This window comes from Lachnellula hyalina (genome assembly GCF_007821495.1).
Source record: "Lachnellula hyalina strain CBS 185.66 chromosome Unknown contig00175, whole genome shotgun sequence".
Classification (NCBI taxonomy): domain Eukaryota; kingdom Fungi; phylum Ascomycota; class Leotiomycetes; order Helotiales; family Lachnaceae; genus Lachnellula; species Lachnellula hyalina.
The window spans coordinates 1-25936 of record NW_022157289.1 but is presented as its reverse complement, the minus strand read 5'-3'; the positions used below and the strand labels follow the sequence as shown (position 1 = coordinate 25936).

The 25936-nt window shown below is 48.0% G+C and overlaps 10 protein-coding genes across 10 annotated transcripts; 5 read left to right on the top strand and 5 right to left on the bottom strand.

Moving 5' to 3' along the window:
* Window positions 1-1106: 1106 nt before the first annotated feature.
* Acot8 (Acyl-coenzyme A thioesterase) lies at window positions 1107-2336 on the bottom strand (the record flags this gene model as incomplete). The annotated part of the gene is made up of 3 exons (XM_031153151.1): window positions 1107-1148; window positions 1200-2138; window positions 2202-2336. Coding segments are annotated over 3 exons (1116 nt in total), but the record flags the coding sequence as incomplete, so codon positions are not given.
* Window positions 2337-4737: 2401 nt separating this feature from the next.
* Window positions 4738-5439, bottom strand: aspf3 (Peroxiredoxin Asp f3; the record flags this gene model as incomplete). The annotated part of the gene is made up of 3 exons (XM_031153150.1): window positions 4738-4911; window positions 4981-5183; window positions 5316-5439. 3 exons carry the CDS (start codon window positions 5437-5439, stop codon window positions 4738-4740), a joined length of 501 nt encoding a protein of 166 aa, XP_031002317.1.
* A 747-nt stretch (window positions 5440-6186) lies between these two features.
* On the top strand, window positions 6187-6768 carry LHYA1_G008229 (uncharacterized protein; the record flags this gene model as incomplete). The annotated part of the gene is made up of 2 exons (XM_031153149.1): window positions 6187-6456; window positions 6562-6768. 2 exons carry the CDS (start codon window positions 6187-6189, stop codon window positions 6766-6768), a joined length of 477 nt encoding a protein of 158 aa, XP_031002324.1.
* Window positions 6769-8205: 1437 nt separating this feature from the next.
* Window positions 8206-9288, top strand: LHYA1_G008228 (uncharacterized protein; the record flags this gene model as incomplete). Its single annotated transcript, XM_031153148.1, has 2 exons — window positions 8206-8504; window positions 8580-9288. 2 exons carry the CDS (start codon window positions 8206-8208, stop codon window positions 9286-9288), a joined length of 1008 nt encoding a protein of 335 aa, XP_031002323.1.
* A 3687-nt stretch (window positions 9289-12975) lies between these two features.
* Window positions 12976-14614, top strand: GIT1_0 (Glycerophosphoinositol permease; the record flags this gene model as incomplete). The annotated part of the gene is made up of 3 exons (XM_031153147.1): window positions 12976-13469; window positions 13524-13892; window positions 13945-14614. 3 exons carry the CDS (start codon window positions 12976-12978, stop codon window positions 14612-14614), a joined length of 1533 nt encoding a protein of 510 aa, XP_031002322.1.
* A 3793-nt stretch (window positions 14615-18407) lies between these two features.
* Window positions 18408-19010, bottom strand: cyp1 (Peptidyl-prolyl cis-trans isomerase-like; the record flags this gene model as incomplete). The annotated part of the gene is made up of 2 exons (XM_031153146.1): window positions 18408-18818; window positions 18978-19010. The coding sequence occupies 2 exons, from the start codon at window positions 19008-19010 to the stop codon at window positions 18408-18410; spliced, it is 444 nt and encodes a 147-aa protein (XP_031002321.1).
* A 490-nt stretch (window positions 19011-19500) lies between these two features.
* SPP (Signal peptide peptidase) lies at window positions 19501-21057 on the top strand (the record flags this gene model as incomplete). The annotated part of the gene is made up of 1 exon (XM_031153145.1): window positions 19501-21057. One exon carries the CDS (start codon window positions 19501-19503, stop codon window positions 21055-21057), a length of 1557 nt encoding a protein of 518 aa, XP_031002320.1.
* A 390-nt stretch (window positions 21058-21447) lies between these two features.
* On the bottom strand, window positions 21448-22095 carry san (putative N-acetyltransferase; the record flags this gene model as incomplete). The annotated part of the gene is made up of 1 exon (XM_031153144.1): window positions 21448-22095. The coding sequence occupies one exon, from the start codon at window positions 22093-22095 to the stop codon at window positions 21448-21450; it is 648 nt and encodes a 215-aa protein (XP_031002319.1).
* Window positions 22096-22159: 64 nt separating this feature from the next.
* On the bottom strand, window positions 22160-22519 carry LHYA1_G008223 (uncharacterized protein; the record flags this gene model as incomplete). Its single annotated transcript, XM_031153143.1, has 1 exon — window positions 22160-22519. The coding sequence occupies one exon, from the start codon at window positions 22517-22519 to the stop codon at window positions 22160-22162; it is 360 nt and encodes a 119-aa protein (XP_031002325.1).
* Window positions 22520-23023: 504 nt separating this feature from the next.
* On the top strand, window positions 23024-24468 carry LHYA1_G008222 (uncharacterized protein; the record flags this gene model as incomplete). Its single annotated transcript, XM_031153142.1, has 2 exons — window positions 23024-23101; window positions 23176-24468. The coding sequence occupies 2 exons, from the start codon at window positions 23024-23026 to the stop codon at window positions 24466-24468; spliced, it is 1371 nt and encodes a 456-aa protein (XP_031002318.1).
* Window positions 24469-25936: the final 1468 nt, after the last annotated feature.

Here is a 25936-nt window from a genome sequence, read left to right as displayed (position 1 = left end):
GAGGGGCACAGCAGTGTGTGAGCATGGGTCTTGCGGCACATCCTCTCATTCTATTCGCTGATATAAAAATAAAGATAAAGCAATTGGGTTCTTTTCTCCACCAAGGATCCTCATAAATTGATAACATTAAAAAACCAGAAATGATACTACTTCGACAGTTTTAGAAATCATGAAGATTGAAGATTGAAGGTTAAAGTATACAAGTCAGCATTAACATCAGACATGAGCGGGGAACACAAGGAAGCGCTCAATTGGAAGCGCTCCACAGTTCAGGATTCGAGGTTCATGGGGTTTTCACGGCTATGTGTCAGGTGCAGGAGGTCATGCCACGGCACACGGCAACCAAGCCCTGTGCCACTCGGGGGCTCTATTGGGCTATTTGATGAGTTCCAGGTGCAAGGCAAGGCTCCGAAATAGCCCGCAGGAAATTTAGGGATACAATTGGCTACCGACCAACGAAACGCTGGGAATCGAATCCTTCGAGAGCAATTTCCTACTTAGACACTTTTGAGCCGTCCCCACGATTCCTTCCTACCGCTGAGGTGTTGTGCCACGACAAATCGTAATTTGCTCAATAGTTCCTTGAATTTAATCTAAATATCGTGGAGATAACCGCTCGACCCGACACATATAATTTGAGCTATCGCAAACGCTCTTGCGCTGCGAACGTGGAAAAAGCCCATCTAAGATATCCGGTCATGCCACCCAAAAATGCGTTCTCCTAGGTCTTGTACTGAAACAGCTGGATTGAGGTAAGAACAGAAGCGGGTGCCCGCTATTGGAAGCTCAAAACAAGAATGAACAACGCATACAGAAACCAGGCATACGGATTACGTCAAAGTCATCACTTCCATAGCACATCACTTCAACTAGAGATTATTGGAAACATTAATGCAATTCTAGGGTTTTTACTAAAATCCAATTTCTTTGCAAACATAATGCAAGTGCCTTGAGGCCGCTTCCTTTGGGGCATTGTAGAGATCTCGAGACCCAAAGTCAGCGCAAGGTGCTGTAAGTGAACGAAATGATGCAACATTTGTAAAGTAATACAATCAAATACATGCTCTTAAAAAGTAGTTCTAGTACATTTCAGTGAAACCCGAACGTCATATTTTCGATTTCAGATCCTCCTTTAACCTCACAACGCCCTATCGCAAAGTTAGCACAACGCAACTTCTCTAAGTCCATCAGTCACATACCTCTTGAAAACAAGTCGCAATCAGGGTACCGTCCGCAGCAAACATATGCTGCGTAACGACGCCCCTTCCGTCCCCACTCCACGGACTCGACATCTCCGTAAGCATCCACTCATCAGCCCTAAACCGACGAGGCTCATGGAAGTAAATACTATGATCCAGGCTAACCATCATACCTACCTCCGGTCTCCCTTTCTCATTGGTCACATCTGGCTCCAATCCCTCCAGCAGCTGCTTCTCCTTTACTCGCTTGAAATACGTGTCTCGGAGTTTCATATCCGATTCCAGATCCCCTTTCTCGTCATCCTTCGACGAAAGAGGTAGATTAGTAGGCGATCCAAAACGCCAGAGTTCATGGATCCTCGTGACCGTTCCGATGAAATAGCTGTCGCTCATATATGCCAACGCGCTGAGATGGGCCTGGTGTCCTCCAGCGTTACTTATCCTCCCCCGCGCTCTAACCCACTGCCGTGTCCGTTTCTCATGCGGGTGTTCCGAATCACCATTCAGGATTTTTATCTGTTGACTTAGAAGCGGACTTTCTGCTATCGACCCGTCCGCCCACGACGCCTCCCCGGGTATATCTATATCTTTCGGTTGCTGCAGGTCTTTAGGCAACGGCACCGCGTGCTTTACCGTCTCTGTACCGCCGCTATTTTCGCGCACGAAGGACATTGTGGTTGTAAAGATTGCTTTGCCTCTTTGCTTTGCTTGTACGGTTCGTGTAGCAAAGGATTTGCCTGAGCGGATGTGCTCGACGTAGTACATAACTGGTATCTCGGAGTCGCCTGCTAGCACGAAGTAGCAGTGCATGCTGTGGACTGTGAAGTTGGCGGGAACGGTAAGCTGAGCTGCCGAGAGACATTGGGCTATTACAGCGCCGCCGTAGATGCCGCGAGCTCCGGGGGGATGCCAGAGAGGGCGTGTGTTGGTGAACATGTCCTGGTTTGGAGAGTGTCAGCTTGCCCTGCGTGAGCTTGAGAAGGTAGGGAAGGGTGGACAAACAGGCCCAATGGCCGAGAGTTCTGTCAACTCGAGGACATTCTCAATTGGTGCTTTCGAGGGATCTATAGGTCTGGGCTTGACGAGCGTAGATCTCTCTGCCATGCTGTTGGCGGGGTCTGAAATGGGCCTTCTTGGCTGGTAGATGTATATTTTTAGTGATTTGTAGCTAAAAGCAGGTCAATATGTAATATCTGTTTCTAATGGAATAAATATTCAGTAAACAGAGAGAGTGCTTCGTGCCTTTTAGCAGAAAAGACAGGACCAAGGGAAAATATTAGGTATCGTATTGATAGTCAAAGAATACTTGCCGAGGTTCGGATATTAAGGCGGCCCGAAGTGCAGTTGGTGAATCACATGTCCAACCCTTGAATATAGAAAAGCTTATGGAGGTGGTAGTTATCTTTTATTTTGGATGCTACTCAAGTAACGTTCTACCCTTTCTAGAAGAAAAGTATTAACATATTAAGCAACTTTTATTATATCTTTAAAGACACCAATCCAATACTTCTTATCCGACCCCCTGAAAACGCGAAAGCGACACGCTAAACCTTAATTAGTCAGCTTCTTGAACAACTCCATGTCCTGCTCAATCGTGATCGATATATAACCAACCTTGAAAGTAAAATTGTCAAAACATATCAGTGGAACACTTATACAAAAATGATAGACAGGACATTATTCCATTCTGCGCCGCCGCCGATACGTCTTAACCTCTTGAAAAGACGTTCCCAGTTAGGTACAACTTTTCTATCTTATCATTCCATTTTCACGATAAAAACCACCGTTATAACATGTTCATAACATGGAGAAATGTCCATGCTTCAAGATTACTATTTCCTTCTTAAAATAATAAGTTTTTCAGAACGCCCGGTTATTGATTCGTCAACACTATTCCACACTTACAACCTCACCTCGAAGCTGTCTACCATGCCCAAATTATCTGCAACGGTGAACGCCGACACGATAGCAGACAAAGTCTCGCGGATCAATGCCTCAGCAGAGCTTCGGTACATTTTCGCGGTTGTATCAAAGGCGGCATCTTTAGAGGGGAAGGCGCTCGCCCGCGAATATCATGAGATCGTCAGGCGGACTGCTAAGATTGGGCATCTTCAGCAGCAGGACCTGGAGCGGGAGCTGGGTATTGCAAACAAGGGCGAAGATCTGAAGACAGTGGGGGTTTCGTAGAAGTGGAAACCCGGCGATATTGAGGATATACTCGCAATGCAAAGTGGCAACATCCGAAAACATGGGAATATTGTAGTTTCATCACACACCACTCCAGCCGATGATAACTTCACGTCCCAGCAGTCCACAATGTCTAATCCAAACCTAGAGCAGGAGTTAGGTATTGGGAACAACGACGACAAATCACCGGAGACAGAAACTTCGAAATAGCTGAATCACAATGGTGATGGAGAGACGCCGAGGGAGCAAACTGGCAACGCCGCAAAATACGAGAAGAAAAGCGCCGTTGCTCAAACAATTTCAGCTCCAGCTCCCAAGACACCAAAGACTCAGTTCGGATCCGTGAAAACAGAAAAAGCTACAAAGAGCAAGTAGAAGAAGCCACAGCCTCCCTGGTGTGAACGTTGCAAACCCGACCCTAAAACCCCATTTAAGAGCTGCGGGCTCTGTGTCAACTGCGAGGAAGAACTGCTAGATCTAGTTTGTAACGGTTGCGAGGTTGAGTTGGAAGACGACATTTAATATGATAGTTTTGACGACAAGACGTGCTTCGACTGTAAGCAGAATAATTGTGATGATGCAGGGAAGAGTGAGGCGATGGATAGTAACGAGGAACCATTTCAGCTATAAATGGCGAGCTGAGATCGCGGGGGATGGGTGGGGGGTTTGGAAGTCTTTGTATTGATTGTAGTGTATAAGAAGTTCAGCCGTTACTTATTCTCTCATTGCCTCATATATCATAAGCTTCGAGCTTCAGCATATCAGTATATAGAGCGTTTTCCGATGCACTTGTGCTGCTCCAGCATTTTTCTTGTCACACTAATCCCCCAGACATCTAAATTGGATTTCAGCTTGCAATATAGGTCAATATCTGGAATGTTTGCTTGACCAATTGGGCAGGGAGAATGAAATGTTTAGCCAACGGTGCTTTGCAACATATAGCAATGATAATGACCCCCTTTCAATAAGTTTACTTTGCAACGCTCAAACTTCTTGGCCGATCAACGAGAACTTTGCAGTACTTTGAAAAAGCAAATAACAATAAGCTGGGCCGGAGAACTGAACATAATGTCCCACTAGGAAACGACGATATGCATGAAAATATAAACATTGGATATCAAACGAAACGAGTGGTAGCTTCTGGTAGAAATCCGCACCGAAGCTATAAACTCACAACCAAATCGTATATGTAAACAACTTGGTACCACACCACGAAAGAAGCACGCAGTACAGAGCGGAGATGGCTTGCGTATTTCGGTTAATTTATCATCACGCCTCTTTCTTCTCAAATCTCTCTAGCCCCGCAATCTATCAAGGTATCTATCTCTCTTTATCATTTCCCTGCCTATATTCAAAGCTTCGCGAGCACAGCCTCGGCACTAGAAACAGAGACTTCACGACCAGGCTCCTTCTCCGCATACACGATCTTTCCATGGTCGATAATCAAGGCATATCGCGCGGTGCGCTCGCCAGCGGTCCAGCCCAGCTTCTTCGAGAATGCTGTGTCGGCATCGCTGAGGAAGAGCTATAATTGCAGCCATGAGTCAGCATTCAGTTTATTTTTGATGGAGTTGGATATGTGGGGCATACGTACAATATCATCATCCTTGATTCCATTTGCCTTGCCCCACGCACTCATTACCCACGCATCGTTGAACGCAATGACGGCTACGACATCAACTCCCTTGCTCTTGATCGCGGGCAGGTTGTTGATGTAGCCGGGGAGGTGCTTAGCGGAGCAGCCAGGTGTAAAGGCGCCTGGGACGGAGAAGAGAACGACCTTCTTGTCGGCCCATTCTGTTGTTCTTGAGTATTAGCTTGTGTGCAGATGGAGGGGTAGTGGGGGTTGGTTTGGGGGTTTTGGATCCAGGGATTGGGCTAGCGGTCGAAGGAGAAAGCATTGGAGAGAACATTGAGAGGCCACTTTACCTTTTCCAGCATCATAGTTGATTGGGATTCCGCAAGCAGTGATCTCTCCAGCTTCCGGGGTGTATGGGACGTAGGTAAATTTGGTATCGCTTGGGATGCTATCTCCAACCTTGAGTTCAGCCATCTTGATTCTTGTGTTGTGGTTTTGAAGTGAAGTCGTAGGGAGTTGAAGAATTATTTGTTATTGCAATGGAGAGGAGAATGCACTGTTGTTGATGTACATTTGGTGGTTGAAGTAGTCAGGAACAGAGGAGACCCTAGATTTAAGTGGGGACGCTAATAGTGGGGTGAAGCTCCTGATTATCGAGCAAAACCTCAATTGCTTCGCATTTACCAATATATATTCCTAATCTGATCTCTTGAGATTTTAAAGATCCCTAAAAGGGCATATATATGTATACATCTAGCTAATTCCTGGATATCCGTTGTATTCTGAAGGCCTCGACCGCAATGATTGTTCATCCAAGATATTTCGGCCCCTCAATCGCGTCATATTGCCGAGAACCGCTTGCTCACCTTACATCGGCATCTAGAACGGGCCGTAAGCACTAAGATAATTGTGTAGTGTCCCGTGATCGGGATATGAGCCTCTTCAAAGACTTACTCATCAAACTGCGTTCAATACGAAAACGTTAATAGCATTTAGTTTTCAAACCCAGCTAAAATTAAAAACCGTTAAAACCGCCGCGGAGATGCAAGCTCTCTGAGTCACCCGAACTAGGTCCTTCTTCCCCACATATAACTAGCCTCCCGACGTCTTCTTCAAGCTCCTATAACTCTCATCACGACAAGTATCCTCCTCAAAAGACTAGCAGTTCCACTGTCCAAAACGCCTCCCCTTCACACAACCCCGAAATACTTCGTCCACACAATGGCCTCCTCAACTCAAGCAGACACCAAACCACCCCTCCCCCCCTTCACCCGCGAAACGGCTCAGATCAAGGTCAAAGCTGCTCAAGACCTGTGGAACACTCGAGATCCGCAAAAAGTCAAAAATGGATATACGCCTGATACGATATGGAGGAACCGGGATCAGTTTCTGAAGGGTACGGATGAGATTGTGGCGTTTTTGACCAAGAAATGGGAGAGGGAGAATGGGTATAAATTAAGGAAGGAATTATTCTCATTCACAGATAACAAAGTAAGTCACAGCTAGGAGAAGCGATTTTCAACCTCCAAGTAGAACTGGGTGAACAGCAGCAAGACAGAAAGAAATATAGCATCATGCTAATACGTGACCGCACAGATAGCAGTGCAGTTTTGGTACGAGTTCTATGACCTCACAGGCCAATGGTATCGTTGTTATGGTCTCGAGGACTGGACATTTGCTGAAGATGGCCGGATGAGGAAGAGGCAGATGAGTGGGAATGATGTGAAGATTGCCAATGAGGAGCGCTGGTACAAAGACAGGGTTGATGTCAACACTGTGGACATTAGTGAAAAGCATTGGTGATTGGGGTATATAACAGTTGAGTCAAGGAATTAGATGGGCGTAACTCTTGAATGGGCAAAATTCATAAGGAAAAATGTGGAAGTTCACGTGCACTTCCTTGAACTATCTACTCCCATATACGCCGCTTGGGCTGTTTTCTGCCTTATCTTCTTAGAGAACCGATTTTCTGCTTCCGTCTATTATTAAAGCGTTATTAACAACATAGATTGTCGACCCTGTTTTCCATTATTTCGAAGTCCTCTTTCCTCCTGGAAGGTCTTCCTCGGGGGCATATATCGAAAAGCCTTTTTTGCAATCACTTCATCGAACTAGAGATCTCCTCCGCATGTGCGAAGCTCAGCTCCTTCAAAGTCTCCTCCCAGATCTGTTTTGTTGCCGTTTTCCCTTCGTCCGTATAGAAGAAAGTCGCAAGTCTGCCGTTGGTATGCCACTGTCAGTCAAAGCACTCCACTCTTCAGTAAGAAAGTACTCACGGCGAGATCTCAGTATTCATAAGAAAGCATCCATGCGACTCTTTCCCATGCCCCAACAAAGCATCAACATAGGTAGCAGCCCCCCTATCCACTGGCCTCCCTGCAATCGCAAAGAACGCTTTCGCAGCTACCCCTAACACACCCTTTGCGTCCCGCGAAAGACTCGTGCCCTTCGTCAAACCTGGGTCAACCATGTTGATAACAACATCGTTGTAGTTGACATGCTCTGCCAACTCGACCAAGAAGAACTGAGAAAGGAGCTTGGACACGCCATAGCGCTCCTGTGGATCCCAGGGAAGCACAAAGGCCGGTGCAATGGTACAGCCACAGTGTAAGTAGCTGCTCATCCCCCCTGCCACTGGAGCACAATTGGCTTGCATGCTCCTCGTATTTCCCCGTAGTTCCTACGCTCTTCCAGTTGGAATTTGAGCGAAGCAAAGCTAAACATGATAGACACTGCCGGGTTTCATTTCGTTGTCAGCACGCCTGCCCAAAGTTCCCAGGCCCATGACAAGCGCGCCCGAAAAGCCATCCAGAGCCATGCAACAAAAGCAGGACGCCGGCAAGCTATTCGACTACGCTCGTGGATATCTCCTAATCGCGAAGTTGGGTCGCTTAAACAGTCTGTCTTTGAGGAAACACCAAGTCCACGGCCCACCTTATCAGCTTCGAGTCCCAGGACGGTCGGTGCGTATTTTTCTGGACTACAACTACCCCCAGGAGTCGAGCCTTACATGATTGAGGATATAGTTAAATGTATGCCCTCGTCCCACTCTTATCTTCCACCATTTGCTTCTCGAGTGCAAAGATAGGTGTACTAGCACGGAGCCTGACTAAAGGTCTCGCAGTAGTCCAATTTGATATGAATGGGATATATCCTTTTGAGATATGCCTTGATGTTCATCCAGTAGTGCGGGGCTGGTTCCCATATATGCTCAGCGATGAATGCTGCCTCCAATCGATGATGTTTTCCGTTCGTGCATTTACCGACGGGGCTTCGCCCAACCAACTAAGCCGTTTTGCACGTCTTCACTTCGCCAAAACCCTTCAAATGCTTCAAGCTCGGCTTAATGATTCTGACCTGACTTTTGCGATTTCTGATGGCACAATTATGGTTGTGTTCTTCTTGGCATCAGCTGCTGAGCTCATGGGAGACTTTGCTTCTGTAGAGAACCATGTCAGAGGCTTGGAGAAGATCGTTAATCTGAGAGGTGGGGTCCGGGCGCTGAACATACATAATAACTTACAGGTCAAGGTCTGCAGGTAGGTCTTAGCAGTCCTTTCCAATATGTTAGTGAGTCTGTTTCACTCAGATGATCATGCTGACACGATAGCTAGGGCCGACTTATCCTATGCCTTACTATCTGGACACCAGCCACTGTTTTTCAAGACAAGCATTTCATGGGATTGCTTCGTCGCGGACCGTGGCCTGATCCAATGTAGCCACCACCCTCATGACGTCAATATACACATCTTCTTAAAAAATAACATCGACGGAAGACTACATGGTGTCTTTAGAGACTTGCATGCTTTTTCCTGCATCAGCAATCTTGCCTACCAAACGACACGCAAGCTCTTACCCGAGATATACAACGAGGTAATGATATCGATCCTCTACCGACTCACTCATTTATCCTTCGATGGCGACCCTATTCAGGAAGTGTTTCGAATCAGCTTGTTAGCTGTTTCCTCTACACTCTTCATGCAACGGCAGTTCATGGATAACCCATATGCCCATCTTTTGAATCTCTATCGCAACGCCTTGTTCCAACTAAGCAATTTGACGGGAGTTGAGCTTCCGGTATCTATTTCTCTTTGGATGACGATGTTGTTGCATGTGGTAGAACACAGAGAACAGTCTCCGGCGAATTGGCTGGGGGTCTGGTTTGACAGGGTTATTTCCCATGCCGATGTCAAATCATGGCCCGAAGCTCGCGAAATGCTAAGGTCGATGGTATGGGTTGACTTTGTGCATGATCGAGTTGGGAAGTTTGCTTTCGAAGCATCCATGATAAGGCTAGGATATTTAGCAGGACGCGACCACTGAGGTCGTTCATCACAAACTGTCACTCGATAAAGCTGCTGATGGAAGCTGGCGAAACCAAGAGTAATTAGCGTTCGAATGGAGACCACCACCATAATGAGCGACTCTAAATGACAACCAAATCATTATTTCAAAATAATATATACACGTGGATTAACATATATAGTTTCTGTTTTCACCACTCAATAATTCAAAGTGTTCCATTCCATACTTCGGTGTCTGAAAGAGGATTTACCTATAGTATCGGTCACCATTCGATTGCCAGAACCAACTTTTCAATGAACGATACGAGTTATCCTTTTTCTAAGCTCGTCTTTTGCTTACTGAGACTCTCAGATAATAGCTGTGCGGACTGATTGGTAATTGATATTCACATGCCGAGGACCGCCTTTGGGGGTTTCCAGCTAATGGAAACTACCAAATTCGCGTTCACGCGACAATGAATATAAGATCTTACAATCATCACCGTAATCCCATTCACAACTTCAAAATATTCAACATTCGCCACGAAGTCAAAACTTCCAAGCTAAATACTGCTTCGGCATGCTTCTACAACACATGTCCGTTGGTACCTCTATACGAGGTCGCGTGGAATGGTGGAAGCATAGTCGCGTCCAAAAACGCGTTTACCCTGTTCGTATACGTCAAGACGAGCAGTAAGATGGTATTCCGTGAGGGAGACCGTCATCTTGTTCCAGCCTTCAATAGCTAAGTCCAAGCCTTCGCGGCCATACTCCTTACGGAACCGCTGTTCAGAACATGCTGACAAGGGATCCTCTGGATGGACCGAGGAAATTATCGTCTGAGTCTGGCCGAAGCGCCAGCCGGTGTCTTCGTTTTCGAACAGCCCTCCATCTGCGTCAAGACGTATTGTTACTACGCCGGTATCAATATCCCGCGTGACAGTGTTACTGCCTTTCTTGCCTTCGCGCAACACGACGGTCTTCAGAGCAGGGCTGTTCACCGCGGGTTCAAATGATTTGAGCTGGTCATCGAGGCAAGATCTCTGACGTATCGGAAGGTCCACCGTGCTATGAGCACAGTCAATTGTCAGTGTTGCGTTTTCAGGCGATGGCCAGACGAGTGGGAAATATGAGGTGGATAAAGCGAGACGAAGGCGGCTTCCAACACCAATGCGCTGCCCGCATTCATTTAACCTGAGAGTTACATCATAAAATCGCCCTGATTCGAGAGGTTCCAAGTCGATATGGCTATTGCGGTGAGTTAAGTTGAGCAGACCCAAGGAAATCCTTGTGGCTGATCCATTTGGTAAAACCTCGGAGAGAACACCTGCAATAAGTGCGTTTGGCTTGTCGCTGGCCAATCTAAGGTGAACGACCATGGCACCGAGTATATCAAGTGGCTCAGTAAATATCTGGCTGTCAAATACCAGTGAACCACCGGCTTCCTGACGCTGGTCACCAGGAAGATCAAAATCTATACCGAAAGGAACCCACCGGCCTGTGGCAAAGCCAACGGTTTGTGGGGAGCAGATCGAGAGTTTCTCATCACTCGTTGAGATAGAATCCGTCAGCCGCCCTGCTGCGAGACCCATAGAGCGAAGAGAAACACCTGGGGCAGGCCAACTGTTTTCCGCCACCCAATGACCAGGGCGAGAATCATAAGTGGTACGCGGAGGGGCAGTATCTTGCAAATAGCAGCGAAGTGTCGGCTCTTCCATAATGCCTGTTTCTTTTCCCTTTAGCCATTTGTCCCACCAGCGAACACACTCTTGCAAGAAGCCAATCTGTGGACCGGGTCTTGCAAAGTTAGGATACGCATGAGCCCAGGGGCCGATCAAGCCCTTCTTAGGACATTCAAGATGTTCTATCATCCGAAAAATAGCATTCGAATACGGATCTTGCCATCCACCAACCAAATAGACAGGACATTGAATGGCGCTGTAATCTTCGCAGATCGACGCGTGCCTCCAGAACTCATCCCTCCGCTGGCGTTGATGCCATTCGGTCATATAATAACCGCCAGCTCTTAAGCGTCCCAGCCAGAGGTCGCGCCACTTCTCACCAACCAAAGCAACATCCGGGGGTGCGGGGTTGATTGCGAACATAGTGGCACCCCATAAGAAATTATCGACAAGTTGACAACCCCCCATGTAATGAATGTCGTCCGTATAGCGATCGTCGGTTGAGCAGATGGAGATGACAGCTTTCAGTTCCGGTGGCCGGCGAGCAGCAACTTGCAGACCATTGAACCCACCCCACGAAATCCCCAGCATGCCAATCGACCCAGTACACCAGGCCTGGATGGCAATCCATCGAATAATTTCCAAAGCATCATCCTGCTCCTGCTTGAGATATTCACCCAGTAGAACGCCTTCAGAATCGCCCGAACCGCGCATGTCTACCCGTACGCACGCATATCCATGGGACGCAACATATGGATGGTTAAGTGCGTCTCGCTGGGCCGTCCCGTCGCGTTTGCGGTATGGCAGATATTCGAGGATCGCAGGTACTGGATTAAGTGCTGCATCTTCTGGCAGCCAGATCATGGCTGAAAGGAGAGTGCCATCGGAAAGCACAATTTCAACATGCTCCTCGATGCGGATTGGCAGTAGAGGAGAGGACATGGTAGAGAACTGGGTAGGAACAACGGGTGAGGTGACAGACCAGACGAAAAGATTCCTTTCTACCTGATCGGTGCATTTTCGCGCTTGCGGTCTTATATACGGAGCGCACAAGCACTACAATAGTAAATAGTCCCGAGATTTGAATCGTGACCCCCAGAATAATGTTACCTGCTCGCATCTAACAAGCCTACCAACTCCTGCTCTCGACGAGTTACGTATTTATAAGTTGTAACTGCCGTAGCTGGCAGATAGGCAGGAAATCCCGACAATCTACTAGCTGCACCACTGAGTAGAGAGGACCCGCGACTAGGTACGTTACAGTACTTTAGTCCGTAGCAAGGAAGATAAGGTCGGGTACATTAACGCGAGATCTGCATCAAGGTGGGGGTAAGTAGACTAGGGTCTATCTACTCCATACAGGACTCGTTGCTAGTAAGATCTGTTGCGCATGTATTGAATGCTGGAAATGGGAAAGAAATGCTGAAAAGGAAGTAATCATGGGTTTCAAGTGGCATGGTTATACGAGTACAATATCAGTTATTTTGCTAGTATCTTATCTTAGCGACCGTTCCGTTCTGTCGGGACAGATACTGTACCTTACGTGCTGCAGATCATTTCTACGGAGGTATGGTAATGAGACTACTATCTAAGTCAAGCATTAAGTGCCGGAAGCTCGCTAAATAGTATAATAGCTTTACCATTTCTATGCGATCCTTTCTTATTTGAACTTATGCTATATACTTATTTTATTAGGATAATTCGACTATTATTTGTTAGATGCCGTATATCTTATTAAATAGGCTTCGGTAGTGATGGGGCACTTTCTTACTTAGCGGCGGGCAAGCCACCCCACCTATGCCCGGATCCGGACCCGACCCCATCTTTGGGATTGGGGTGTGCCGCGAGAGACGCGGCTTATCTTCTACCGAAGTGGTCAGATTAGGGTTCGATATGGATGGCGGGACTTATCTTCGTGTCAGGAAATCTATATGTACAAGTGCTACTCCTACTGCCATGTCAAATCCATTAAACGCAACCGCTCCGCTGGCACACGTTCTCGTGGCTCCATCCTCCTATAGCCCATCGCGCTCCTACGCTTCGAGATGGCGGCATCGATTGAGGCTTCCACGCCCAATGGCAAAGATGGCGCTGTTACCAAAGAGGTCCCAGCGAAAGTAGATGAGATGGCCCTACCGGAACACGACACAGAGGACATGTTTGAAGGCACAACTAAGACAGCATACTCAAAACTCTCGACCACACTCATGGTCATCTTCTCTGCTCTGGCTATCGGGTCCGACGGATTCAACTCATCAATCATCGGGAATCTCTCTCTGATATTTGGAGTTTTGTATCCGGATCTGTCTACGGGGATGTACTCTCGTCTGTCAAATGCATTCATAATTGGTATGATTATTGGCATGTTGGGATTTGGGTACTTCTCCGACCGACTCGGAAGAAAGAGTGGCGCCATCTTCACTACTCTGATCCTGGTGGTAGGAATTGCAATGAGTGCAGGAGCAAGCGGCAAGGATGAATTGGGGATGTTCTGGATGCTGGTTGTCAGCAGAGGCATTGCCGGCGTTGGGGCAGGAGGGTAAGCTAACATCATTGACTCCTGCAGTATACATATAGCTAACGAGGTTGTTAGAGAATACCCTGTCTCAGGAGCAGGAGCCACGGAAGCTACAGACGAGAATTCAGGCGCTCGTAAACATCGCGGGTTCATATTCGCTATGATTGCTGATGTTTCGGCTACCTTTGGATTTATCTTTGGCGGCTTGGTGCCGTTGCTGCTAATCTTGTGCTTTCATCAGAACGAGGCCCACTACCATATTGTCTGGAGGTTAGCACTGGCATTGGGCGCGATTCCACCTCTCTCTATCTTCTGGTTCAGATACAAGATGGCTGTCAGTACTGCCTACAAAAAGAGCGCGGCCAAAAAGCAGCATATCCCATACCGGCTCATCTTCAAGCGATATTGGCGCCCTCTGCTCGGTTGCTCCATCGGCTGGTTTCTGTAGGTCAATTCATGCCCTGTCTTTAGACTAAATGCTTACCATCTCCCAAAGCTACAATTACATCTCGTATCCGTTCGGATTGTTTGCTTCCACCATTACCGAGCGCCTTGGCATCGGCAATTCCCTTGTCAAGAACATGGGCTGGGGTACGGTCATCAACTGCTTTTATATCCCCGGTGGTATTATTGGCGGCCTCTTGAGTGACAAAATTGGCCGTCGGCGAACAATGGCTCTCGGATTTTTTGTTCAAGCAATCGTGGGCTTCATCATCGGCGGTGCCCTTGGAAGCATTCAAACAGTTTTGCCTCTATTCATCGTCCTTTACGGCATCTTCCTTAGTCTCGGAGAGGTTGGTCCCGGTGCAACACTCATCCTCACCTCGAGCGAATCTTTCCCCACCAGTATTCGAGGCCAATGCCTTGGCCTCATCGCCGCATTCGGCAAAGCTGGTGCAGCTGTTGGCACCTCGGTATTCAAGCCAATTCTGGCGAGTTTCGGTGATAGTACGTATAAAGGCAACCAAGCTGTGTTCTTGATTGGGTCAGCATTTGCCTTGTCAGGTGCATTCACATCCTATTATCTGATCCCAGATATTAGCAACCGGTTGGAGAATGAAGATGAGGTTTGGAAGGCGTATTTGAGGGAGAACGGATATGATATCCAGTGGGGTGAGGAGGATTCTGATACTAAAGGCTTGAAGATGGATGGCATCGTAAGTTAGATCATCTTGGAATTAGCTTTGCATTGTCAATTGGAGAAAATCGAGCTATAAGTCAAGAATTTGCAACTTGAAAATCAGTAGCATACTAGGAGTTCGACCTATGCTTCCTCTTATATTCTGATCCAAAGTTCACTCACTCTGTTCTCTCATAATGTGAAGAAAATGGTAGTCTATAAGTCTGCATCTTGCTCCGATGCTGCCCCCCCCCCCAGTTGCCATGGTTTGGTAGAGCATCAATATAAAGGTTTTATCCACTAAGACAATTACGAAGAGGAAAGCTAGTCAGATTGCTATATCTCCAAGGACAGACAAGAAAGCCAAGAAGCTGCAGAGTAGTCAGTCAGCGGAGAGCAGCAACTAGCGGGGTTAAGGAAAGAAGTCACGATCCAAGACAGCGTATCCCTAGCGCGGCTGTCGACCTAGTACCCAAGAAGAGAAATCTTATAGCCGAGTTATTCGAAGAAGATGCGCAACGGAGGGAAGTAGAAGCGGCACTCGATGAGGCGAAATGGAGAGAGATCCATGAAGCAGGCGAGGTATAAATCGATCCATCTGGAGCCACATGTGCAGAGTGCAACGGATACTTTGAAAATGTCGATATTAAAAAATCATGTATCTTCTATTCAGGAGCTTTGCGGTACTATCCTGGAGGCAACCACTACCCAAGATGGGTTTGCTGTGGGAAGAAAGAGGATGATAGAGGGCAGGATCCAGGCCGATCTGGTTACAATCAGGCCGTCTGTGAAGAGTGCCGGGAGCAGGATCGAGTTGAGAGTCGAACTTGGAAGAGCAGAACTAGTAGATAGCGAATAGCGAGCATGCAAAGAAAGCGAGCACCGAAATTATACTAAAGAAATGGGGGAGTGAAGAAACATTCGGATGGGATAGGATCGAGAGTCAACAAATTCAGACATCGAATGATAACATCTGAATGTCACTTGATTTGGCAGTTATCCGTACTAGTCTTTCACCACACGTACTCCGTAGAAGATTACTAAAGAACTCATCACCTACTTAGCTGCTTGTAAAATATGATGGTTGGGAACCTGGATCGATATTTAGAGAGAAAAATTGATGAATTCAGACTGATTGAATTCATGTATCACTGCTTATTATGTAAGTGTAGACTAAGCCTATTTTGGACTTATCTTGGGCCAATCTTCGCTCGCAAAATACTAGTCGATAATATAATACCTATATTATAGTTATGATGCAATCCACTTTATTATAATATAACTATACCTTTATACTATATGACTAATTAATAGATATAGTAAGATTCCATAAGAATCGTTAATCGGGAATTTGATTCGCAAGTACCTGGGTAGGTATTATTAAATTCAAGAGTGCCGATGCCCTAGTGGGAAATATATGCGGGCCAGCCAATCGTAGTTAGAACGGAGCTACCTCGGGAGGATTTAAGCTTTGATTTAAGCTTTAAGTAATCGTGCACTAAAATGACTGGCTTAGACGCTAGAATCGGCAGGGCTTGCTTTGATGCGCAAAGGCGTTCGCCGTTCAAGGCCCCGAGAACCTGAGATATGAGGAGAGTAACACGACGATGCGATAAATATATTCCTTATAATGTCTACCTAGGTACGTAATATGCAGTGACTATTTTACAGCCGTTTTATCCCATCTGTCCCTTGTATCACTAAATCTCGGAGAAATTTACTAGAAATACCCCGAACCTTAATTTATTGTGTGGCTGAGGAAAGTGCCACTATGTGGCTAATTGTTATGCAAACTAACGACACCGCATCACCAACTTCACATCCACCACATCCATCTATCTACCCTACGACGATGTGGTCTGGCTCATCACAGACCATTCGACCTGAGAACCGCTTCGCTGCTCAGACTCCTCCGTGATGGACGCCATCTCTACCCAGTTCAAGGGAGCCAGCGTTCTTGAACTCCGCGAGATCATCGATGCCGTGGGCGCAATCTGTCCGGAGGGACGGGAACGTGCTTCAACCCTGTACCGCGACTTGGCTCCGGAGCTGAAGAAGAACAGAACTGCTCTGGAGGGCATTGTAAGGGCTCTGTCTCAGACGTGCCCGAAATGCAAGGGGGTCATCGATACATGGAAGGCAGGGGACGATACGTGGAAGACCGCAGTTGATGTCCAGAATGTGGTCGGCTACAGAAGTATATTCACTGGGAGGAAACCACCTGGATACTTGGGAATGCCAGGATCGGCCAATTCAACGCCTACAGTGAAAGTTGAGAAAGAGGCTCTGGTTGGGTCTAAGGGGGCCCCTGTGAGTTTTGATAGTGCCAACGTCTGGGATTGGTCAGACCCTAGGCATATGCCGCCTGCCGGTAGACCGCAACCTGGACCGCCACCCTTATTTCCAAACCTGCTTCCGTCCATGATGAACCCCTCGAAAAGTTTGTCTTCGAGCTCGCCAAGAGCCTTTGAAGATGGTACGCCAATCTCTGCTGGACGGGAAAGAAGACCCTACGATGATCCTAAGCGTTCCGTTTCATCCACGAAGAAAGAGGAGCCGAGATTGAAAGATCTTGCTGCAGGGCGTGTCATCACGACAGTCCGTCCCAATGTCGGTGAACGCGTTAGGTGCCAGTTTTGCACGGATGTGTGCATCGTTGAAGACGACACCTTCAATTTTGAGGCTCTGGAGGAGGAAACAATCTATCCTGTTTGCAGGCGGTGTCTGGAACAACGTCGACTTCATTGTGAGGCGTGCTGCAAATCCTTCTTTGGCATACGCGATATTGGAATGGCCATAAAATGTCGAGATTGCCTGGAATTTGAAGCGAAGCACACTATATGTGAGGTATGCTTTGAGTGGACATTACCAGAGAGGTGTCGTTATGGTGCTGGTGTAGAGGGCCATTTGGAAGATCCAGTTTGTGATGATTGCGTCCAGAAGGATCAAGCCAGGCGACGTGATAGTTTAGCCTTGAATAAGAAGCGGGGGGCAATACGAAATCAGGAGCCAAACGGAACTGCGATGCCTGAGACGCCTTCATTTTCAGGTCTTCAACATCTGGAGCGTCCGATCTGAGAAGGAAGTCGCCAATCTATTGATTCAATATTGGAAGACACTTACGACAAGGAAATCTCCCTGAGGGTCCTCCTTTTCACTGACTATATGAGAAACGACGCATCGGAATGAAGAGGAACGATATTAATGGTTGTGGGACGATATAATAAGTAGAGGAGAATGGAATAGTTAAGCTCGGTTTAGCGGGGGCAGTGTGTATGAATGTGTGTTGATAATGAGGGATACTTTGGGTAGGAAAGGGGCGGTATATGATATTCTATGCGAAGATATCCGGTGTCTAAAAGTCTGTACGAATGGAGGGCCTAATTGTATGTTCAAGGAGTACCTTGGGTTGTCAGTATCTGTATGTTAGTAATTCAAGAAATCTTCCGGAGAGTAATTAATATCTCGACCAAAGTAGGATAGAGAGTTTGGCAAATACAAGCTAGACTTTAAAAGCAGTGTGGATGGAATATCGGCGACTCAATGTTATGAGTAAGGAAGTATACTGCAAAGTTATGCCCACCGTGGCCTTTGCAAAGGAGACCCAAAATATAAGGGTAAGCCACGTTGTCCAGGTCCTGGCACATTATCAATCGACCGAGAAGCACGAGAGATTTCAACTAAACCACTCCTGAGCTTAGCATGGCTTCCATAAATTCTAAGCTATCTTTTCTCAATGTCTTTGATTCCAAGATCTATTCCGTAAACCCTCAAAATTCCCACCACAAACGCCACGCCATGCCATGCAGACTCCTCTCCCCCAATCCCAATCCAAACCATCAAGCCTCCTCCCCCTCCAAAACCCTCGCCCTCACAATCCTCACCTCCTCAACCGGTCTGTCCTCCGCCGCCGTCCTCACAAGCCCCATCCTCTTAACAACCCCCAAGCCCTTCGTAACCCGCCCAAAAATCGTATGTTTCCCATCCAACCACGGCGTGGGCGCCAGCGTGATAAAAAACTGGCTTCCGTTCGTATTAGGCCCGCTATTTGCCATGCTCAGGATCCCCGCCCCGGTATGTTTCAACGAGGCCGATATTTCGTCCTCGAACTTCTCGCCGTAGATGCTGCTACCGCCGCGGCCGGTCCCCGTGGGGTCGCCGGTCTGCAGCATGAAGTTGGGAATTATGCGGTGGAAGAGCAGCGTGTCGTAGTAGCCGCGGGACGCGAGCGTGGAGAAGTTCGTGCAGGTCTGGAGGGGGAGGGGTTAGCTTGGTGGGGGGGAAGGAGAAGGGAAGGGCGGACTTTTGGGGGCGTGTTCGTGGTATAATTCGACGACTATGGTACCCTGTAGATTGCATTATATGTTAGTGATCTCATCTTTATCTTTTCTATGGTATCTTGAACTAACCATTGTGGTTTCTAACGCGATGTTGGTCGCCATTTCTAAGGATGGACTTTGCGCCGGGCGAGAGAGCTACAGTTCTAGAGGTAATTGGATTGCAGATCTGGATGCGAGTTGATTTCTAGTGAGCCTCAATCTGAATGAAGAAGTGCTGTAGTTGAATTGAAGCTTGCACAGTGTAATATCTAGAGAGATGTTCTGGTGTTGATAATTTCTGCGGGTACCTGACAAGGCTGAGAGACGCTAAAAGTCCTCTTCGCCTCGCCGTCTTGTACTGTGCCCCTGCCGCTTACCTCTAAACAGATCTCCATCTCCATCGCCTCTTTTCCTAAATCTCACAACCATTTGATGCTGAGCCTTTTTGTACATTACATAGGTATTGAGCATTGAGCGTCGTTTATCCTTGTTCATGTTCGAATTACTGGTACGGTAAACAGTCCAGTAACTAAAGTTTTCTCGCCACCTGCCTCTGTTTGACTACCCTCCCAACTTGAAAGCCTCCCCAACGCATCACGGCCTCCCCAGCAATATGGATACATTATTCACCTTCTTCCAGGGCGACAGTCCGGCTCTTCAGTACATTGGAAGCTGGAGTGCATCCTTATGGGACAACAGAGACATGTATCAGATGCAACTCCATCTCCTCCTCGCCTCTGTCTTCCCCATTTATATCGGCGCCCATGCCGCTCTTCGACGACCCCCTTCAGCACTTGCACCTAAGAAACAGCCGTCTACAGATAACGAAGACGACGAACTCGATTTGGAACCTGCCATTGAAGGTCTCCGGCCTTCGGATGCCATCATGTTTCCCGTCCTAGCCAGTATCACCTTGGGCGGTCTCTATCTTCTCATCAAATGGCTCAAGGATCCCAGTCTTCTCAACAAAATCATGACTTGGTACTTCTCGACCCTTGGAGTCTTTGGCGTGGGAAAGCTGGCTGGAGACTCACTCCACGTGATATCAACCATCATCTTTCCATCTGTCTGGTCAGACGGCAAGCAGCTGTATCACGTCAAGCCAGACTTCCAAATCCAAGTCACGGGTGAAAGCTCACGATCCCAACCGCTTCGAACCATCACAGATAAAAAGAACCCCCTACCGTCCTTCTTCTCTAGCATCCCCTTTGCGGAATCCCTGAACACTATACTCTGGTCCACTCGCGCTCTCCTCAAAAACCACTGGATATTCCGCGGTTACCTACATGGCCTTCTGAACACCAAACTCCGCGTAACCTTTCACGACGTTGCAGGTCTCACCCTCGGCCTCGCCGCAATAATAGCCTACAATACCAGCGGCAAAGCCTGGTGGCTAACCAACCTCATGGGATTCGGCTTCTGCTACGGCGCCTTCCAAATCATGTCCCCAACCACATTCTGGACCGGTTCTTTAGTGCTAATGGGCCTGTTCATCTATGATATCGTCATGGTCTTCTATACGCCTATGATGGTCACTGTTGCCACGACCCTCGACGTACCCATCAAACTAGTTTTCCCCGGCCCGAAACGCGGAGGTATGTTGGGGCTTGGGGACGTGGTGTTACCGGGGATCATGATGGCACTTGCACTTAGATTCGATCTGTATCTGCATTATGCGCGGAAACATTTGAAACAGGGGGAAACGGCTCGTTATGTCGAAGCTACTGGTCTCTGGGGCGAGCGCTTCTGGACGTCTGGCTCCAAGGAGAAGAATGTTGCTGATGCGGCGAGGTTCCCCAAGACGTACTTTAAGGCTAGTGTTGTGGGGTACGTGATTGGTATGCTCACTACGCTTGTGGTGCTTAACTATTTCAACCATGCCCAACCGGCGCTGCTGTACTTGGTTCCTGGGGTGCTGATTTCGCTGTGGGGCACAGCGTGGGTGCGGGGCGAGATTCAGTTGATGTGGGGCTATACTGAGGATGGGAGTTTGAATGATGATCGTAAAGAGGGTAAAGAGGAGCTCACGAAGGAGGAGGTGGAGCAGAGGGCAGATGAGAGGGAGAAGAGGAGGAGTAAGGAACATGCTCATCACGTGTTCTTGTTCTCGTTGTCGGATCCGAAGCATGATTTGCCTAAAGCAAAACTTGACGGGGAAAAGGAGGAGTAGTCATTTGAATATGTACAACTGCATGGGTATTCGGCGTGTGAGCTGCATTATACGCTTCAAAATCTTGAAATTTTGAGCTCAAATACAAAGTTTAACCTTACCTGCTGTTCATGAATCAAGTGGTAGTCATACACCTAATTCTTGTCTAATAATAGCTAAAGAATACTCGTCTTGTAAACCCATTGAAAGATACCGAATCGGTGGGTTTCTTCCAAGCAAGTACATCGGAATGTACACTCTAGTCCTCTCCCATCCCCAAAAATATCATTTCAGTCATCCTCTCAACGCCATGTCATTTCTCTAACCCACCCACCACCTTTTCCCATTTCCTTTCCTTTCCTTTCCTATACTTTCATCCCATCACACCACAGAAAACCCATACACTCAAACTCAAGACCCAAAAGCAGCAGCCGGATAAACCCTCTTCTTCTTCCCACTCCTCGAGCTACTCCTCGAACTCGCCGCACTCCCCTCTTCTACTTTGGGTTTCAAGAACCCACTGCCAGTTGCATTGGCATTCCCGAGTACGTCTTCCGGTAAATCATTCCATTCTCTTTCAGGGCCCCTATCTTGAAAACTCCGCGCGTGGACTAAACCATCTGGTCTTATGCCCTTTCCATTCCCGTTCACCCCAACCTCTGCTTCCACTTCCGCTTCTGCATTCGCCAATGGCTGAAGTTGAGAAAGCTGTGTTGGAGCTGGAGGAAGGGAATTCAGGTAATCACTAGCCAGTATTTTCCTCCTTAGCACAAAAGCCGTATCTGGTTTAAGCTTGCGGTAATATCCCACAAGCACGTTTTCTTCGCGGTGGAATCCGCGTTTCGTGTACCATTCTAGACCTTCTTGGTTTTGCGTCCATACATGTGCGTATACGCTCTCGATGCGCGCGCTTTCACTGCGGAATACGGCGCATGATATGATTTCTTTTAGGACGGCTGTTGCGAGGCCTTTGGAGCGGTAGGGTGAAAGGAGGGCGAGGGATTGGATGTATATTTGGTGGGTTGGTGGGGAGGTGGATGGGGGATGGGGGACGGGCATGGTTCGAGACGGCATATTATTCCGCCTATTACTTTTGGCGCGGTGGTGGGGGAGTCGCTCCAGGTTATTGTGCGGGGAGAATGATGGTATGGATGATGGGGGGCGCAGTGAGGATGCTGGCGTAGAAGGAATCGGGGTAGGGGATTGGTAGGAGGAGGGAGTTGATGCGGCGGAGGGGTTGGATGTGGTGTTCGGTGATTTGGGAGATGGTTGCTTCGGCTGGTAATGCTGGGGTTGGAGGTGGAGGTGGAGGTGATGATGTTGGTATTTGAGAGGTCGAATTTGGAGGTTGTATGTGTGGTTGTGGTTGTCTTGTAGCTGTCCCAGGAGGTGGTGCATAATTTGGGGACCGGGGCTGGAAGAAGGATCGTATTGAGGGCTGTGTTCTCGATTGCGGGACGGGAGATGTGGAATTGGCGTCCATCTCAAGAATTTGAGGGTTGTTTGAGCTGTGAGAAGAACCGAATATCCAAATGTTTTTGTTCCAGCTGGAGAGGCAGTTTTATATTGCAGCCGTCTATTATACTTTCTGTGGTGGCTTCCTTAACTCGTATATCACATCCACACCACATCATCCTAATCCTATTTGAGGATCATCCCTTTTGGAAGGCGGTCAAGAGATCTCCACCAAACCTTATTTTTAGCGGTGGCAGAATCAGCCGTCAACTGGCAGCTTCGGGTCGGTTTCAGGAAATACATCGAAAGACAACTCCCCTTTTGATAATTCATGGCTGTTATTGCTGCATCTGTCCCCCAATTTTACTTTCTTCTCGACAATGTGTCCCGCCTCTGAGTAGAACACTTCTAAGATGCTCAGGCACGTCGATATTGCAGTTCTTTCTTCTACAAGTCCTCGCATTGCATTGCAAACGTTCCCTGTCCAAAACCCCAAGATTAACGTAGCCTTGACACCAACACATTGCCCAATATGTCGGCCAACGATGCCACACATAATGGCATAATTGTCCCTGCGGATGGTCAGAATACAGATACCATGGGAAAACTAGTAAATTTGCTCCTTTCCCATTATTCGTAATCTGTTTGCCTGGGCAAGTTCACGAAGCTAATCTCTCTGTATAGGCACACGCAGTACTGGACGATATCGTGTATAACATAATCCACGACATAGTGCTCAAAGCACATCGGGAAGAAAAGATGGCAAGGGCATCGACTGCAGCTACTCTTGTCGAGCAAAAAGCTATACGAGAAGCACCTCTCTCGGACGATCCCACAGTTTCGGCTACACGACCTCCCATAAAAGTCGAGACAGAGACTGCGATATACGACAGCGGAGAGGTGTATATAAAAGGCAATCCGATGAAAACTACGACCGAAATAATCTGTCCGAAATGCCATCTCCCTCGACTTCTCTACCCAACCGACGGTAATGGGGCACGCAAACCAGAACCTGGGGTAGAATACTGCAAGAAGCGTCCCTATATAGACAAACCTTACCACGACATCTACGGGCAGACCTTCCAAATGGAAGGGCCCGGCCGCGGCAAGAAAAAGAAAGATATGGTCAACCCACTCCTGCAAACCGCCAAAGAAGGCACACCCTCGGGTAGCCAAGATTCGCCCAACCCGTCCCCCCCACCCGGCGAAGGGCCCCCCAAACCCATCTCCTTTCCACACGCCAAATGCCATAACTGCAACACCTTTCTCCCCATAAAACGCATGAACAACCACATGATAAAATGCATTGGGGGTGGGGGCCGTGACTCCTCCCGTCAAGCGCTCCTCAAGATCCAAAACAACGGCACCTCATCCAACAGCCAAAGCCAGAACGGATCCACGCCGCCCGCCTCACGAACCGGAACTCCAGCGCCATCCCCAAACAAACGCCAAGCGGGCGACGACTTTGATAGCGATTCAAGCCCGCAGAAGAAGAAGAAGGTGCTTAAGAAGACGGCGGCTACCAAGTTAAAGGCACCGAAGATGGCGCGGAGTAATAGTCAGATGTCAAGCTCGAATTTGAGTTTTGAGCAGAAGGCTCCTAATAGCGAGGACGACGATGATGGGGAGGATGAGGCAGATGGCGAATATGGGACTGTGGTCGTTGAACCTACGAAAAAGAAAGCTGCTGCGAATAAACCCCTGGGTAAGAAAATGAGCAATGGTACGAATGGTGGTGAGAAGAAGAAGAAATGGTTACATGGCGGCAAAAGCGGCGTGAAAGGGAGTGCAGGAACACCGATTGTGCCGGGCGCGACGCCTACGAGTCTAAAACTGAAAATTAAACCAGGTGGCTTGGAGACGAAGGTCTTGCCGCCGAAGAGTGTCGTTCCTGCCAAGACGGCGCCGAATGGCAATGGGAATGGGAAGAGCAGAGCGGAGTCAGAGTCAAGTCAGACGTTATCGAGTCCCAATTAAAGACCAAGCAAGGAATCAGGGCTGCGGTTTGGACTATCAGTAATTACACTGATCTTCTGAGTGAGCGGATCGAAACACGCGTGCATGTATCAAGGAAAGAAAGCAAGAAAGCGAGCGAGCGAGCATTATCAAACCTGGGGCTTTTTTCTTCTTCCAGGGACAGAAATATTGCATGGATTGGCGTACATTACAGTCAGTATCTTCACATCACAGCACATCATTCATCACAACACCAATTGTACTTCACAAGAGAAAGTGTGTGTGTGTGTGTGTGTGTGAATGTGAGAAAGATTTCTCAATGGAGTTTTGGGGATAAATATACGATTGGATGGCATTTGGAGGCGTTGTACATATTGGCGTATTCATGTCTATTTGTCAGTTAGTAGGTTGGTAGGTAGGTAGGTAGTAAGCACTTCATTGCTAGAGAGAGGGGGTGGGGAGGGAGGGTAACATCAAAACGAATCGAGAATTATTTACCTGTGTTGATTTTGGGGATAAGGATTTTGGGTTTGGCCTTGAATGATGTGGTATGTAGGTATGGCTTTATGAGATTCCTCTTGTATATACCTAGAGTGGGTACTATAGCTAGCTGCTGTAGGTACCTGGCTAAGAAGTGCTCGCATGCAACCTGCAATCCAGGGGTCATTGTTGCTGTTCTAGTACATATCACCTAAAGCGTGTTTCTTCTTGGGAACTGTTGTTACATAATTAATCAGTAGGTCTTTAAGTCATAAATCCAACAACGGCCACGGTATGTACGCCTAGTCTAATGAATATACCACGCTTCAATAGCATACCATATACAAATGGGAGAACACCCGCACAACGATTTCTTTCACGACGTCACAGTCCCCGGTAAACTCCAAGCAACCAAATCATCCCTAACAGCAAACTCATCCACCTCCCTGGCCGACATCAAGCCTGACCTCCCCCTCTCACCCCTCTCCTCACTCCCAAGCGCGCTGGACGCCAGACTACGCGCACTCTCGCGCTTGCGCGCCAACGTCTCCTGACTGCCATCCCGCTTATGCAGTGCGCGAAGCGGGGGTTTGGCACTCCGCATCGTCTGTCTGGATTTCGTGCTTGTGTTGCTGTGGTGTCTGGTGTGTGTGTGATGGTTTTCCGAGGCTACGTTGGAGATGGAGGATGAGGATGTGCTGGGGTTATTGTCGTGGTCGTGGTCGGGGTCGTGGTGCCCTTTCCAGCCGTCGCCGCCGTTGAATATATCTTCGACGCACTGGTCTGCGGGCAGCTCGCCGGCTTGCGCGGCCCAGGAGGCGGCAAGGGAGCGGCGGTAGATGTCGTGGAGTTCCGTGTGGTCGCGGGATTTGTTTAGGTTGGGGAGATCTAATGAATGAATAGTTTTCTGTAAGTATAGTAATATATGGGGATTTGAACAGGTAGGGATGGGGATGGGTATGGGGATGGAAGGGGATTGGGAACATACGTCCAACATTCTCCTCCACAC